The sequence below is a fragment of the Falco naumanni genome, chromosome 12 (assembly GCF_017639655.2).
Source record: "Falco naumanni isolate bFalNau1 chromosome 12, bFalNau1.pat, whole genome shotgun sequence".
NCBI lineage: Eukaryota > Metazoa > Chordata > Aves > Falconiformes > Falconidae > Falco > Falco naumanni.
In genome coordinates, this window is record NC_054065.1 from 28,252,786 (window position 1) to 28,270,115 (window position 17,330).

The window sequence follows — 17,330 nt, forward strand, 5'->3', positions numbered from 1 at the left end:
CCATCTCTTGAAAACATGGTGCTTATCTGAGGAAAGGAACTCCTCTTAATCAAAAATGATCATCCTTTATCATCCTTTAGAAATACAGTGTAGCTCAGATCATAATTATTGGAGCAGAAACTAATGAGCGAAGTTTTGATGTTTTTTTATGCAATGAGCTTAGGCTATCATGGCAGTCTGTAGTTTCAGTCCTAGAATCTGCGCCTGTGTTTCCTTGGTTCTGTTTAAGCTTGATACAGAAATATACTGAGTGTTTTTGTTTATGGGGATAGTGCTTTATCTTGCCTTTGTCCTTTTGCATCCAGGGAGAGAGATGATGCTCTCTTTCTGTGCGTAAGAGAAGACCCCAAGCGCACCTGCACAGAACTTGCCCTGTGTTCTGTAAATGAGAAGCTGCTGCCAAAGCAGGGCTCAGTAAGAAATCTGCAGTCTGAACTGTTTTCTGTTTTGAAGAAAGGAAAGCTTTTATGTTATGTGACCATTTGTCTTGATCTATGGCAGGGTTTTGGCTGTCTGACGTGGTTTTTTTTTAGAATTTAAGTGTGGAAGTAGAGAGGTAGTCTTACTTGAAATCATGGGTCAGTATTGTGGCGGTAGTCCCCGTCTATAAACAGATTTCTCCTCGCCCCCACTGTGATGTTGAGGTTCAGAATAGCATGAGACCTGCTGAATAACAGGAAAGACTATGTTCTGTGTTTTTCTGTAAGGAAGGGAAACGTAATTAGTGTTTAGGAAAGAGCCTAAAATATGCTGCCTGCTTGCCTGACCACAGCAGGATTTTAAATCCTGTTGATTAATAGTCATCAGTTCTTCCGTGGTATTGCTGCTGCTGCGATAGGTAACTAGAGTATGTCAAGTAACAAGTAAATAGGAGATAATGCTCTGCTTCTGACTTTTTATTTATTTTTTCCACTCTGAAAAGCAGTGGGAAATCTCTGGACATAGTGGGGCAGCTATTGCAGGTCAGGGCAGAACAGAAAAGACTGTCAGGAGAAGTTTGCCTTGTGTTGTGTCTGCTGCTGCTATTCTGACATGAACCCTGACATAGTTTAGTGGTTGAATAATGAAATGTGCTTTGCAATTGGTAGTGTCGTGGCCATGGAAAGCTGAACTTATTTGGCCTACGAGCAGGTATCTGGTATTGCTTTGGGCTTGAAAGTGCTGACGTTGCATGATCGATCAGGGACAGGATGGGAGGGGAGGGACATGGTAGGGGTAAGAACTGAATATTATGAGGTTTAGCTTTTTTTTATCCTTCCAAAGTATATTTATGTGATTGTGTTCCCATCACCTGTTGTTTCTGAGCAGTGTATTGCTTCTAGTGAACTCTGTATTTAGTGACCCTTCCTGGCAGTGTATGTAGAACAAGGTGCCTTCAGTTACAGGTGTTTGAGAAACTTAATGAATTTGTCGCATCAGTGGGGTTGAAAGACTGCCGATGATGCCAAGTGTCCTCAAGTGTCTCTTTCCTGGCTTTTCCTGTGGATGCCTGCAGTGCCAGAGTCTCTACAAATTACTTATTATGGAGACATGACAGCCTAGCTGCATGCCCTTCTCTGAAGACCATGGGTGGGTAGTGAGCAGGTTTTTAAAGTTCTTTTCTTAAAGTATTTCTACTATTGTTTGCAGGAACTAGGCAAACAGCAGGAGAACTTAACTGATCTCAGTGAGGACTTTGGGAAAGACTATGACTTCTCAGCCCGAGAGCCATCAGATGCTCCAACGGACTTCTCCACTGCCCCTGGCAAGCCTCATGAACGTGGCGGTGAAGGCCCTGCTTACTCTTACACTACAAATGGACCTTTTAAAAGTGTTGGTGAGACTGGAGATTCTGGCATGGGTCAGAAGCCTTTCCCTCCCAGAATGGACGCAAGGCTATTTGGAGGCTTTAGGGACCCTGGAAATCCTTTTGCTGCTGCCTTTGGACAGAATAGGGCATTTCACCAAGACCATTCCTCTGTTAGTGGATTAACAGCTGAAGATATTGATAAAGCCAGACAGGCCAAAACAGGTTCAGAGCAGAAACCCTACAAACAGATGGTATGTTTTGGTTTGGTGGTTGTTTTTGTGTGGTGTGTGGGGTTTTTTGTTTGTTTGGGTTTTTTAATTAAGAATTCTTAGTACTATGGTTTCTGTACTGGGTTGTCCTTACCATCTCCTGTGTTTCTCTCATTTCTTCCTCTTCCGCTATTCCCTTTTGTGTAGGCAAAAGAGTGAAGTGCCAGTGCTTGTTAACCCTGATCTCTGTGATATTTATTCTGTCAATAGCTTTTTAGGCTGTCCTTTCACACCTGCCCCCTCTATAGGAGATAGTCTAATGGGAGAGGATGTTTAAAAAAGCATACGTAGGATATAGACTTCAGTTTTGTATTAACAGGACCTCTCCTTTCATTCACTGGACTGAGGACTCTATGTACTTACTGATACACGTTTCAGTAATGAAGGGGCTGTATTTCATCCCAGTTTTTGGGGTGAAGTGTTGAGCAGTTGGGGACAGCTGTAGGCTACAAAGGTTTGAAGACTGACCCAAAGAGTCTGTCTTCTCCTCGTAGAGCACTGTTCCCTTTAGTTAGTTATTTTACTATGGCTGCGAAGAATGAATTGGACCTAAACTCCTTTCAGTGAAGGCTGTTGCTTCCTTTACTGTGTCTTGCAGTCCTTCTAGAGGTGGAGGGAATGTTGCCCTGAGCATTAGTTGATTGGTGAGTAGCATAGCTCACAATTGTTGCTTTAGTGCTTCATGCCCTTGTGTGAGACAGTGCAGAAAGCCCACAGCAGAATTCACAGCGGAGGTACTTGCCATCTGCTCTGACCTTCTGCCTCCTTCCCCAAACCTAGTATCAGATGCCTGTGGGTTCACTCATACAGGATATTGCTTTGATGAAACTGTATGCTTCTGCTGCTCCAGCTGTTTTGCGTGGGGGAATTATCTACAGGGCTGTGAACCTGATAGCCTTCCGTGAGTTTTAATTCCATGTGTGGAAGGCAGTTTGGGTTGGCATTGCACTGCTGCTCTGAGTTCAAAATATAAGGGATGCTGAGGTGAAGGTAAAAATGAGGTTTCAAAATGGGGTTGTCAGCTCTTCTTTCCCACCCTCTTCTCTACTCCTCTTAGTGTATGTTTCAGTTCCTGGTGTGTCTGTTCTAGAGTGTGTTCGCTTGAAAATCCCTCAACACGTATAAGACTTGGTGTTCAAGAAAAGCTTTCTGTGGCAGTGTTGTTAAAGTGCTTTCATGAATTTGCAGCTATCTGACCATATGCACAGTTCATTTGTGGATTTCTCTTTCTTTTGTGTTCCTTTCCCTCTTTCTGCTGCAGCTCAGTGAGCAGGCCCGGGAGAGGAAGGTTCCTGTCACAAGAATCGGAAGGCTTGCCAACTTTGGAGGTCAGTTTGCACGCCCCTATTTGCGAAGTCCCTATACTTGCACATACTGATTAATGGCTGGTATGACAGTGCTCCTGCTGAAGCAATAGTTGGTTCTATTTTCTAGTTAAGCTTGCTAATGGGAAAGTGCTTTCCCACAAACAGCTGCTTAGCTCAGAGCTTGATTTGGTCTTTTTCATTACAGTAATGGATCTCTGCCTTTGGTCAGTATGAAGTTATACTTTGAATCCTGTCTTCTGTCACTCTTATCGTACCTAACTGCTACTGTCATAGTATGGCAAAGAAAAAAGCTCCCCACCTAAACAGACCTCTCAGATCTGTTCAGCATGCTACCTGTAAACAAGAACTACAGAGCTGGCATGGGTTTTCATTTGTCTTAAGATGGCAGGCTAATATAGGCCTGGAGTGTATTTTTGTGTACCTGTTCTGAAAAGGAAAAAGTCACTCTTAAGAGTGTAGGGAAGATGATTTGGGAGTGCATAGTAGAACGTCCTATCCTTATGGTAACGCATACTGAGCTGTGCTGTTTTCATGAGAGGGAGAGAGTGAGGTGCAGATTGTTCTCCAGTCTGTACAAACACCCTGGCTCTGCATGTCTGGTTTCACTTTATTAAGGAAACTCTCCTAGTCCTTATAGTATGTTCTCACTGTTGAGCATAAACAGCAGGAGTGGCTGTTACTTAAAATAATTTTTTCCAACCTTACCGTTGCTACTTCTCAAAAGCGGTTTAATATAAAACATAGCCTTTCGGTACCGAGTTTTGAGGGTAGGGAGGTGATAATAGTCAAGGTTTGGTTTACTTAGCTACTGCTTATAAACCATTTTCTCCCAGGAAGGACATAAAGTCTGAGTTTGTAAGATCAAGCTAGCTGAAACCTATGTGAATTTTATTTGCAGAATGGGACTTGCTATGTTAAAAAGCAGCTAAATACCCTCAGTGATATTAACAGATGGTACTTTCCTAATGTCTTGCATCCAAAGCCATCAAAGGACTTAACATGTTCCTGAGAAAAAGGAAACCATCATGGTATTGCAGGTGGAAAAGATAATCATAGCTAGTCTTACTTAGCTATCATTAGATCGGTAGTCTCTGGGTTTTGTTGGTTTTTTTTTTTGGGGGGGGTGAGTATTTTTGTGGGATTTTTTTGTGACTGAGCTTTTGAGATGATATAGTCTGTCTAGGTTGTGAGCGGTCTCTCCCAAGTAGTGTGTTAGGCCCTTGTAGTTCTTGTGATTCTCTTCCACAAAATTTGATAGAGAAGCACGTGTACAAAGTGGACATCGTTGTGTTACAGATCCTAGAAGAAAGAAAAATAGCCTGTCAACTGTAATTCAGATCAACTAGCATATTAAAAAACCCCAATTATTCTTCCTCTGTGTGTCTCTTTGTTAGGGTAATATGCACAGTAGGAAGAGTTGGGGGCAGGGACTGATTCTATGCAGTGCAGGAATAAACAGCAAGTGAGTTTTGTAATAACAAGGTTTTAATGCTGGTCAGATCTCTTTAACTCTGTAGTCCATTGCAGGCATTCTGGCTTCTCAGCGTGCTTAGTATTCCTCAAAGGGAAGCAGGATTTGTGATCTGTTTTTTTGGAGTAACAAGGCATCACTTTACAACTCACTTGACTACTTTGTTTTTAAGGTCTAGTAGCATACAGGTCTTTGCTCTAATCTAGCCTTGATTTTTATGGAAAGTGTCACAGCACTTCCAGCTGTCATCTTTCAAATTTATCTGTGGCTGTTCACTGACAGCTGGTGGATGTGAAGTAGCAGATGACCAAATTTGCTGTGAACTTTGAGTTCTAGTGCTGTTGCTGTACACTCCGGTTTTTCTCACCTAAGGCTGTTGCATGAGGAAAGGCTGACTCATGCTTTGAGGGGAAATATAACTCGCTACCTGTCTTCTCCTAACCTCAGGTTAAAAAACAAAATGGTGCCAAACCAAAACCACGAAGGGAGAGTAAGAAAGACTGTTTATAAGTAGCACCCCCAGTCATATCTGTGTCATCTATTTTTTTGGTCTTGCCCTTCTCTGCCAGTTGATTCTTTTACATGATTGAAATAGCTGGCAAGACAGAACTCTTGCTTTCAGACTGTTTTTGGGGGGACATTGTGTTGCAAAAACAGCGTTCAGGTTCTCTGGTCTCTGCGAGCTCTTGCTAGCATTCACTGCTTATCTTTCCCTCTGAATTATTACTTGCAACAGCAAGGAGGAATAGTATTGTTAGTATGCTAGCTAACAAACAATGGCCTATAGGTAGGTTTTTTCCAGTTTAAGAAATCCCTTGGTGATATTTTGGTTGGCTGGATAATGCTTGAAGAAGGTTTCTGAGGGTGTGGTGAGTCTGAAGTAGTGTGGGCACCCCACATGGGAAGGACTACCTGTAAGAAACACTTCTTAATGGTCAGAACTTGATCAGTTATTTAAAATGAGATTTTAAACAGCCTCTAGAACTGCATGGAAGGAGGCTCCCTTTGTAACAAGGAGCAGCTCCTGCTTGCTGTTTGCTCCAAGTTTACGGTGGTGTTTTTTTAACCTGCACTTGGCCTTCAGTGCAATTACGAAACCCCATCAGCTAATTCTAGTGTGACTTTTCCTGGCTGGCTCTTCTCTGATGAGAAATGTTCTTTTTAAATTGCACCTTTATGAAACATTTTAAATGCTTAAACCAGGAAGCATTAGGTGATAGCAAGAGCTGTGGTGTCACCGTTCACTTTTACCCATTTTTGATTCCTCTGATGATGTTGGTGAGCTTTGGCTTACGGTTGACTCTTTTCCTCTTAGCTTGTGAGCTGGGGAAGGTAGTACTTGTGTGCCTCTCCCAGCCTCTTGCTGTCCTCGCTGTCAGCCCTCTCCGGCTATTATTCTCAAGAGTGATGCAGGTGGTAACATGTACGGTTTTAAAAAGTGTCTGCAAGTTGAAGAGTGAGACTGGTTAAGGGGGTCTCCTGAGGGCATAGGAGGCAGTTTCCAGCTGAGATGAGAATTCATTTTTGTGTTCCTAAGATCAACCCGGCTTAATGTGTGAGGTTTTTTATTTTAAGAAGACAAGATAAGCTTGAAGTAAACTGTTCGAAAGCGCAGTGGTAGGTGAGTTGGAAGTTCCCTGTGCCTGCACAGTATATGTTCTCTTGTGCGTTTTCTCATCTTGCCTTTTTAATGGAAGTCAGAAGCAAGGTGTAGGATGATTCAGTGAGAGTCTGATTACATTATTGGCTTTTGGGAGCACCTGCTGTGGGATGATGGTTAACAGCTGGAAGGAGCCCTTTTGCAGGGATGCCACTGTTAACCTGTAGAATAGTAGTGACCCAGTGCTGTCCTTGTTTCCTAGGACATTCAAATGATCAGAATTAAATAGGGGATAGCAGGAGTGGTGGTGGTGTGTGATTATTTCCTGCCCTACTAGCTGCCTTTTTGCATTGCCTTGAAAATAATTAAGGGCAGGAGGCTGCTCTGTATCCCTGAGGGGGTGTAGTTTAGACCATAAGTTTTTTGTACATGACTTGTTTCACGTGTGCTTTGGGATGCCATATTCAGTTGAAGACCCCAGGACATTATTGTGGGAAATATAGTGGTTGAGGTGGATTCTTCCCCTACCACCTCCACACCAGTCAAACTAGCATTTGACCCTGACTTTAGTTGGAGGGATAAAACCCACTTATTTCCATGTTAGAACAACATCATTTAGACTTGGAGAAAATGGAAAGATGCTGAGTGGGTCAAAAGCAGAGCTCATGTAAAACTATTCCTGGGGTTCAGATAGTTGAATTCCCGTGCTATTGGCATGGTCCCATTCACACTTGAATCATTCCTCTTCCTGTCTTTGCATGTTTTTTGTTATCCCCCTGATGTTATAGGGAATGTTGATTTCTCAGCTGTGGTGTTAGGACACTGTGGCAGGTGATGGATGCATTAGTAACTGGAGGCAGAATTACGTGGAGTGCAGAGTTTGCCTGGCTTCTCACCTCTTCTGGGAGCAAAGAACATTCTGCAGGGAGGACTGAAGATCATTTTCTCCAATGCTTGCATGTAATACTAAGCTAATGTTTCTCTGTAATTGGCACAAGAACCTCAACTTAACTGGTTTGTCCTTTATATGTATCTTTGTATGCTTGCAGCAGCTGGAGTGACTAGATAGTACTAGATACCATCTTTGATTTTTATTTATTTTTTCTTCCAAGGATTGGAATTGGTAAAACAGATTTTTCTGCAGTTTTTTGTTTCGTGCTTGTTTTGTTGCCTGATGGGTCATCAGGTCCACCCACACAGTTCTCGATCTTTTCTTTATTTCCATTCTCCCTTCATTGCATCATTTGACTTTTCTAAGCAGTTTCTGTCTCCCTTATCTTCCTGGTTTATAAGTTAAGTATTTTAATTATATAATGAGATCACTTTGCAATAAATAAAATTCAGGAAGCTTCAGTGAAATCTAGATTGAATGTGATTGTAGCAATTTTGCAGGAAAAAAGACTCTGTCCTTTTGATGTATGTTATTAAAGTATGTACAGGACAGACAACCACAGGATTCAGGTTGTCACGTGACGAGTGTGGCTTTCTTCTGATGGGCATTTAACGCTCAGGGAGCTAGTGGAAGTCAATGCACAACTGTCTGCAGCTTACAACGTGTTCTGCAGGGTGCTTGTTGTGTTTGACGTGACTGAAACCAGTGCACAGGCTGTTCCAGGGGAGACTCCTACCCACCCCTGGGCTGGCAGGTTGAGCAGAGTGATAACAGCCCATTCGGTCTCTGTTTTGTTGTGTCAGTTGCTGAGCAAGAGGATTCTTCCTGAACAAAATGGATTCCAGATAGTCTTTTGATGGGTTTGGTTTGAAGTGCAACGGGTGCTGGAGATGCCTAGAAAATGTCTGAAGAGGCACTCTGCTGGTATGAAACCAAGTGGCATTTTCCGGGCTGGAAATAATCTGTCTGCATAAAGTGAAAAATGCAGGATGTGACTTTCTAGTTGTGCTTGGGCATTTTTATTTTCCAAAGTGCTGAACTGTGGCTGCTCAGTGATGCTGAAAGTTGTCCCAGAATGAATTTTGGAGGCAATAGTCATCTTGCGGACAAGGAAAATGAAGGACATCAGGAGTGACTTTTGTAAGGTCAGTAGACTAGTGCCCCAGAGGGGGAGAGTGCTTTTCCACAGCCATGCAGGGTCTTTGGAGCAATGACTTGTGTCTGGCTGGTGAGGTGAATGGCTGGCAGCGTGTGGTGGGTTGACCTTGGCTGTCAGCTAAGCCCCGTGCAGCTGCTCACTTGTTTCCTCCCACAGCAGGACAGAATAGGAAGAGCAAAGGTGGGAAAACTTGGGAGTTGAGATGAAGACAGTTTTAATAGGTGAAGCAAAGCACCAGGAGGAATTCATTCACTACTGCCTGTTGGCAGGCAGATGTCCAGCCATGTCCTGGGAAGCAGGGCCTCAGCATCTGTAGCAGTTACTTGGGGAGGCAAGCACCATAATGCCAGATGTCCCCCTCCTTCATCCTCCTTTCTCCAAGTTTTTACTGCTGTGCGTGACATTCTATGGCACAGATATCCCTTTGGTCAATTTGGGTCATCTGTCCTGGCTGTGTCCCTTCCCAGCCTTTTCCCCACACCTAGCCTGCGCATTGCAGAGGCAGAGTAGGCAAAAGAAAAAACCTTTATGCTGTTCAAACACTCTCCAGTAACAGCTGAAACATTGGTGTGTTATCAACACTTTGAGTCCCAAATCCGACACACAGCATGATACCGGCTGCAATGAAAAAATTAACTCCTGTCTCAGCCAGACCCATGCACAACATTACTTGTGTTCCAACAATACATGCCTGGACCACTGCCTTTCACATGGGTGGGTGTGTAAAAGAGGCCTGGAAAACAAATCTGGTGGCATTTCAGGAAATGAGTGTTGTGGCTTTGAACCCTCCTGTCTAGTACTTGTGTTCTGAACCCTGGAGTATTAGTCTGATTTGTAAGATGAGGAAAATTCAAGTTTTTGTCTTGTGAGCTGTTTGTGCCCCAAATGCTACAGTGAATGAAGTTCAGGTTGGTAAAGGAGACAGTAATATGTTCCTGAAGTTCAGGGGCAGACAGATCCCTACTACTGATGTTAGTGGATGGAGGAATTTAGGCCGTTACTTAATTGACTAATTTCAGGGTTCTCTTCAATACAAAGGAATGAAATGAGCATCTGAGACTTCTGGAAAGTGGCAGCTTTTTCCAAGCCCTAGATGTTCAGGGAAAAGGCCAAGTTTTGGCATGGCTTCGATGGGAAACACAATACAACTTCGCATTCTTACCTCTTTCTTAGTGATAGAAGGTTACATGTACAACTGACTTCATTTTTTGCAGGCTTGACAGCTAAGAAGCAGCAGACACTCCAGATGCACTTGACCCTGCGCAGTCCCGAGAGTATTTTGCATGCTACTGCTACCACGTTTAGAGCAGGGCTGCATCTGCCCAGAGATGTTTCCAGGTAGTTACTGAAGGCTTGAGGCAGGAATTCTGTATTGCATTTTTGTGTAATGCCCTGAGCTAAACATCCTGCTGTGCACTGCGATTATAGTTTGAAAGTGCTTGAAGCCTTTGTTCAAACTTCAGGTCTTTAAACCTTACCAGCTGTTTAACTGTAAACTTGTTCATGTCTGGCTTTAATATATTTGGACTGAAATTCATTTTCTAGCAAATTGGACAGTGGAGCAGTTGAGCAAATTCTAAGAGCACATATTGTAAGAGCAGCTCTTTTCCAGTGTAGTTTACAATATGGTTTACTTCAGATGCCTAACTGTGTATGGCCATGAGAGGGGAGGTGTGACACGCATTTGTTAAGAGTCTGATCTTGCCTACACTGATGTAAAGCATGAGCTGCATTGCTCCAGTTTATTCTGGAAGACAGGATAGAATCTGGTTCCTAGTCTTTTGCTTGCTTTTGAAGTGGTTTGTGTCTTAATGATGAAGAGAGATTAGAAACTTCATTTTACTTTAGCTGCCGGCAGTAAATCTCAATAGTGAACATAAAGCCTTTAGAAGGAGATGCAATATTTAATTTGGAACCAACTACTGCTGGCACAGTTCAGTCTAGCTCTGATAATGACCAAGCTCATTTGTGATGGGGAGCATCACTTTGGAGGTGGTGAAAGTGGGATCAAGGCCAACAGAAGTGCTGTGAGTGGTATTCAGTCTAGAAAAATCACATTTTGTTAGTGAGATCTGTCTTCATTGGCTTCCTGTCTGGCTTGGTACTTTCTGCTCCAAGTTACTGACTTGCCGTGTGGGATCTGATTGGAGGTGCCTGTGTATTAGCGTTTTAATAGATATTGTTTATGCTGTGTTTGAAAAGTTTCTTCTTTCCTGTGAAGTCTAGGGATATTTCTATCACTTTCTTCAGCTAATAAAATCTCTGGATATCTGGTGCAAAAGAATGGCTCGGTGGTTGTGCATGGCTTGGCACTATTGAAGGATCTGCACGTTAGCTAGTAACAGTGTGCTTTCTTAGGCTTAAATCTGGCATTTCAATGCTGTTCCTCCATAGCAGAACTTGCAGAAAATATGGAAAACCTAAAACCACAGACCCAATAAAACACAAAAAAACTATTTCAGGGCTTTTTAATCTAAGCAGTATAATGTTAAAATCATGGCATCCTGTGAAAGTTACATATTTTTTTTTGTCGATTGTATTATGCTGTATGCTTTTATACATTCATGTGCAATGGAGAATGAAAGGTTGTTGAACAGTTAAATGGCATGGGAGCCTGGAAGCAGCCCTTGCGCTGGATTCTTTGGCCCAGTGTGTGTAGTCTGCAAGACTGCAGAAACAGACATGCTGTGCAAGCTTCAAATTCTTATCAGTAGAAGTGGGCTCACAGTTACCTGGTAGGAGAGAGAGAAAATATCAATGCAAGATGAGGTTCAACTTGTTTGTGCCCAGCCTTCCTCACTTGAGACCACAAAATAATGTGGATGCCTTTCTTCCTGCACACATGAGCAAAATGCGGTGTGCTGGTCAGCTATGCTCCTTCGTTGTGCTGACTCTGTCTCCTGGTTGTTTTACCTGGGAAGATGGCCACTAGTGCCTCAAGGAGGCCTCAGGGCACTCGAAAACATGCACACCCAGTCCTGTTAGCAGTGTGGGTGTAAGGCATGGCAGAGATGGGAAGGAGCACCAGCAGTTCTGGCTGCCCATGTCATTTATTATGCAGAAAAATAAATATTTTGAAATTGGGAAGGCAGTGAGACCTTTGGTAGCATGGATTACTGCATGCCTAGATCTGTATCTCATTTAATCTTCTGTGGCTTGTTCAGGTTGGTAGAGGCAGATAACACTGCTTTTGTAGTTGTAGTTTAATCTGTGGCTGTGAGACAACACCCTAGAATTCAATGCTTGCAAGGGTGATAGTGCATGTGGAGTGCTTGTGTTTGGTCTCAGGGTCTCACTGTTGCTGTGCTGGGTTACTCCCCAGCACAGATCCTTGGAATTGTGGGTTTTACAACACTACTTGCATAAGGTGGGCCTCAGGAAAAAATGTTTCTGTTCATCGTAGTGAATGAGCATATGAAAGTCAAAGACAGCTGATGAGCACAAATAAATGTGAGTGCTCGGACAGTAGGGTCACAGAGCCTTTAAGTCTACTGGTAACGGCTTTAACTACAGTTTTGCTCCCGCCTTTTGTGGTGGCATGGTGGGCGGTGAGAGAGATTCTGTTCTTTCCTGAGAATTGTGCTTTGAGAACCATGTTTGTGAGATGATTATTTTTTTCTTCCCTTCTTCTAAACTCCACAATTTAAGCCTACAGCAGGACCTCAGCCGGAGCACAGAGCTCTGAGTAGCACTTGTTGACATTTTTATATGTAAAAGCTGGACATCCCGGACTGGCCCAGCCTGTGACACCTGGCTGGCATGCTGGGCTGAAGAAGTACAGGAGAAAACTGTTCAGTGTCGAACTTGAAGATGACTCCACTGCAAAAGCTAGGATGTTTAATCGAGCTGTTTTGCTGCTGTGCATTTGACCATGTGGCTTAAGATTAATTACAAAAAATACCTCTGTACGTGGCTCAGAAGGTTTTTTTCCATTCTGACCTTGGTTTTTTTCTTCTTAAAGGATTAGCTGTTGGTCTTGGCATTGGGGCATTGGCAGAAGTTGCAAAGAAGAGCCTTAGACCTGAGGACCGCAATGGTAAGCCCTTTCTGCATCCTTATTCTTTCCCTGCTGCCCTCCGTGCCCCCCCGCCCCCCAGATGCAGTTTACCTGCACTTGCAAGATTTTATTCTTTTGAAAGCCGAGACAGTGAGGCAGGCAGAGTAACAGGGGGATGTGGGTAGTTCTTTTATTTTTAATATAATCCTTCCCTACCTCTAGACTCTTCTCCCATCTGCATATGTGGTGAGGCTGTGAGGTACTTGGAGGTCAGAGGTATGTGTGAAAGAATGGGTTTATGCCAGCACAACTTGAACAGCTTGCCTTCCCACACCACCCCTGAGTTTGAGTACTATCCCTGTGCCTATTCCTGGATTGTCTTGGCCTCACAGTTTTTTTTTTTTAAACTGTTCAGTGAAACAATGTAGTTCTATCAGTACAGAAACTATATATGAGCCTGTAAGTCTGAAAACTTCTAGTGGTCGCTGTCTGTTTGAAATTTAAGGATATTCTGCCTAGGAGGAACTTGGAGGATGGCTGCTTTCTTAAGAGAGACAAAACGCTTCATGTACAAGTTTAAATGGCAGTTTTCTACTTCCAGTATCTGTATTTTGGTACTTTCTAAAGGATTCTCGTAACAGGTCAAAAGGCTGTGCTGTGCAAATCAACTTGATCCTGTTTTCTTCCCAGCTTGTTTGAAGCTGGAGGTAAAATGTTCCTGAGTTGTACCTGGCCATGTCATGGTGGCTTTCTTCTAAGCTTATGTGTTGGTGAAATATGGTGGTACTGAATGGTTGGTTGTGGGTGAATGGTTTAGGGTGTAGAAAGTACGTGGTGTTCTTTCCTAGGAAATGTGAGATTGCTCTAAAGCTTATGGCTCCTTTCACCTGTTTCTTATCCAGGAACAGCTTTGGTGGGATACTGCAAAACAAAGTTCTTTGTTAGCGTTGCTGCAGGCTGTTTGGGCTTCCGCTCATCCCTCTGGTTTAGCTAGTGTGTGTGTGTGTGTTTAGGTTATTTCCAGTGGCTGGAGGGAACTGATGAAAGGATTAAATGCTTAAAGCTAGAAGTAAAAATGAAGTCAGGTTGTTCCGGGGTTCAGAAGCACTGCTTTGAGATGACAACTGCTCCTTGCAATTTTACCCTGTGGCCAGTAGTATTGTACTACAAGGCCAGTTTGTGTCTTCCCCCTGGTATTCTTTGGGGGTGGGGGAAGAATGGAGACTGAGATAATATGAACCTCTACTCCAGGAGGTGCTGGAGTGGCTGAAAATTAGTAGAAGTATGGAGGGGGGAGACCCTAAAAAAACCCAAACAAACCAAACCCCAACACTTCAGCAGATGAAATGCATTGCCTGTGGTAGGGGGGCAGGGCTGTGGCAGGGCTTGTGTGCCACGCCGGGCACTGCTTGTTAATACTTGCACCTCTGTGTTCCCTGTACAGCTAGGCAGCGTGGAGTAGCCCAGCAGAGAAAAAGGATCCTTGGCAAATACTTGTTTCTCTCCATGTCCTGAGGTGTTTGAGGCTGGGTGGGCTTCTTTGATTTCAGAGTGTGCATTCAGGCAACCGTGGCCTGTCCTGCAGCGAATCCTTGAAGGCTTTTGCTTTCAGTGCTTGCGATGTTTCCAACAGGTATGAACCACCTGTCAAGCTGATGATTTGCTTTGAGCAGAGGAGGAATTGCACAACTGTTGGTATTTCTCTGCTTGCCAGATTATTTTTGAGTTGGGCACACCCCAAAGTGAAAACAAGAGCTTGCAGAGCTATGAAATTTGAGGGAATAGCATGAGCTTTGTTTCTCTTCCTTACAGCATGAGAAAGGATTGTTTGTTTATTTTTTTTTCTTTAGAGGGCAACAGACACTTTTTCCTTGCAATAAAGCAATTGCACCTTTAGAGGCTTTATTTTTTCTTGCTCGGGGAAAATATTATTTTCTGTTGTAACTAGGTGCCAGAAGCCTGCTCTACACTCTGAATCATGCTTTGAGAAGAGTGCTTTTCTTGAACAAACCTTGATTAAAGAATAAGGCAACGAGAACCACTGACTTCAGTGCTAGGCAAGGGAGTTGGAAAATGACCCGGCTTGTATTTTTAGCTGTCTTGCTTTAATTCTTGGTTCCCCTCTTGCTGTCAGGTGTGCCTAAATAAGAGCTTGGAGCACTGGTTACGCTGTAAAGGAGAAGGGTAGTGGGACTGAGAATGGGTCAAGAGCAGCAAGTAAAGTACTGAGGTGAAGCAGAAGTAAAAGACTGTTTCAGCCCTCGTACTGTGTTGGAGCTCCTCATGCCAAGGGCACAAGAAAGTCTCTGGGTGACTCAGCTACAGCTTCTAGCTAGTGGGTTTTGGATGCAAGTATTCTCCATGGGCCCTGCTCCTTGCACAGGTGCATGACAGGGGATATGCACACAGCTTTGAGTCCAAGATCCCATTTTCTTACTGTTCTTCTGGCAGTACCAGCCTTAGTTGTTCTTGGGGGAAAACTTGACATAGGTACCTCTACATTTTTATTTTTATTTTCTTTTTAGAAACACCTCTGCACCCCTTTCATGATTTCAGCATTTTTGTCCAAGTTTTCTGGCTGCCAGTACCATAAGCTCAGGCGAAGACCTGTCCCTGTTAGGAATGATATATTGTCCTGTTCTCTGGAAGCTGGTAGAGGATGTCTTTACTCTCCCCACTGCTGCAATATTAATAGTAACTTCTTGGCACTTCAGACTTAAACAAGTGGGGGTGTATATGCCCAAAGGCATGCCTAAGAATTTCACGCTCTCACTGGCATTCAGGAGTGACAAGAAAGAGCCTTCTCACGGTTCTCTTCCTCTTGGCTAGTCAGTACAAATGAAAGTGTCTTCACCTTTAAAATGGAGCTAAGAACACTGGTCCTCTAGTCACAAAAGTGCAAGCCAGAAACTCCTGAGCTACAAGTGGTTCTAGTAGCAGACTTGTACTTCTTTCCAATACTGTTATCAAACAGAGGGACCACAAGTACCTGCTCTCCTGCGCGTTCTCTAGCAGCTGTGCTAGTGCTGATCTGTCTTTTCCTGCTCAGTTTCCCCATCCTAGTTTAGTAGTAGGCATAGTTTTTGTTTGGTGTGTTTTTGAGGGCTTGAGGGCTTAATGCTGCCCTCTAAGTTCTTTAATAAAGGGTTTGGCTAATCGTTTAATTTTATTTTTTTTAAGGAAGATGGCTGTACTTGATTTCCAATGGGAGTTTTCTTGGTAGACTGATGTAGCTAATTAAAAACAACCTCCTCAGTCACTGGTGACCTTGATGGCAGTCTCGGTATTTAGAGTAGATACACACTCAGTGCAAGGCTGACACAGGGTAGGAATGCGAGGGTAGAATAAATTTCCAGGAATAAAACTGAGAGAGTGCCCAGATAAATAGCTGCCATTACTAACAAAGAGCCTCTGGGTTCAAGGTCAACTTTGTAACTTATTAATGACCTGTACTAGGCTGTTCTGCTAGGCACTGTGCAACTGCCAGGCTGGGCAGAGCCCGGGAGGGCTGGCAGCTGGCCTAGGTTTGAATGTTGAGTTGTTTTCTTATTAAAAAAATAATTATGCAATCTCCTTGAGTTGTCAGCCCTAAGTGCTTAGGCTATGTTCTTGAGTCTTCTGTTGCCCCAAAGTTTGTGTGGCAGATAGTCTGAAAAACAAATCTACAGGAAGTCCAGTGGCTAGTTCTGCACTTGACAGTAGCAAAAGAGTGGAAAAGCAGTGATACAGCTGTGAGATGCTTGCAGATTTGGAAGTGTTCACACTGATTCTGGATTTGGAAAGGAAAACGTGGATTGAGCACTCCTGAGGGCATCTGCCTGCTGCCTCTGCTGTGGAAGAGGTGACAGGCTCCAGGCACCGTGGGCTTGGCTTCCATGGGCAGCGTGCCAGGGGAAGAGGATAAGGAGTCCCTGTGTTTGACTCTTTTTCTCTGATAGGGTTTGTCGGCTTCTGGAGGTGATGTTAATCATTAACTAACTCCTTTAACTTGCTGCAGACTCAAAGGAGGATGTTTTTGTGTGCAGGTGGTGTGAAGGAAGGTAAGGCTGTGACTTGGTACTTTCCCTAGCTCCTGTGTGTCTGATGGAGCTCACACGAGGAATTACTTGCTTCACCATTGCTAAAGACAGAGATTTCCTGATGGGACAGTTGAGGTGGGATCATTGAGAGCCAGAGCTCTGTTAGATGTCTTCAAGCATTCCACTCTCCAGAGCCAGCTTTTCAAGTGGGCAAAGCCAGGTCCTTCTGCCCTGGGAAGCTCTAGCTGTTCAGTCTCTGGGGCTTCTTACATCTACGATCCAGAGCAAAGTGTGCTCTGAGGATTGCTGTGTGTGGTGCCAATGATGTCTTCTGGGCTGTTCCTGCTACTCTGCATCCTGCTCTCCAGTTGTCCTGTGTACTCCATCCTGGTATTTTCATTTCTCTCTCCTTTAAGACAAAGATTTGTACAGGTAACTGTCCCACGTGCAGTACCACCTTGCTGCTTTCCCACAAAACAGGGGAAAGGAAACAGAGGGGAGCTGAAGGACAGAGGAGGGCACGGCTTGGCACCTTTGTGTGCTGCCAGTGGAGTTCAGTGGTATCACTTCTCTAGGAAAACCTTTGTAAGCAAGCCAGCTGCTTGCAGGGGCTGAAGGGTGTCTGTCAGATCAGTAGCCTGCTTAACACCTCAAGAAAGCAGTACCAAGTTGTGTGAGCTACCAGAGTTTAGGCGGCTGCTACTTCGGTCTGTCTTGGTTCTTTCTCCTGTCCCTTGAGCAGTCTCAGCTCCCTCTGTGCACCTTCCTGAGAGCTAGCTGTGGGCAGAGAGGATCTCTTGCTGCTG

At 43.9% G+C, this 17,330-nt stretch overlaps 1 protein-coding gene across 2 annotated transcripts in view; it reads left to right on the forward strand.

Annotated features, from left to right (window-relative positions):
* Window positions 1-17,330, forward strand: part of COQ8A (coenzyme Q8A) — a 46,544-nt gene that overhangs the window by 12,946 nt on the left and 16,268 nt on the right. For both annotated transcript variants that reach the window (XM_040612203.1, XM_040612204.1), the window contains 3 exons: window positions 1,630-2,040; window positions 3,320-3,386; window positions 12,470-12,544. In XM_040612203.1, the coding sequence (XP_040468137.1) occupies window positions 1,630-2,040; window positions 3,320-3,386; window positions 12,470-12,544 (553 nt within the window). The remainder of the gene's footprint in view (window positions 1-1,629; window positions 2,041-3,319; window positions 3,387-12,469; window positions 12,545-17,330) is intronic.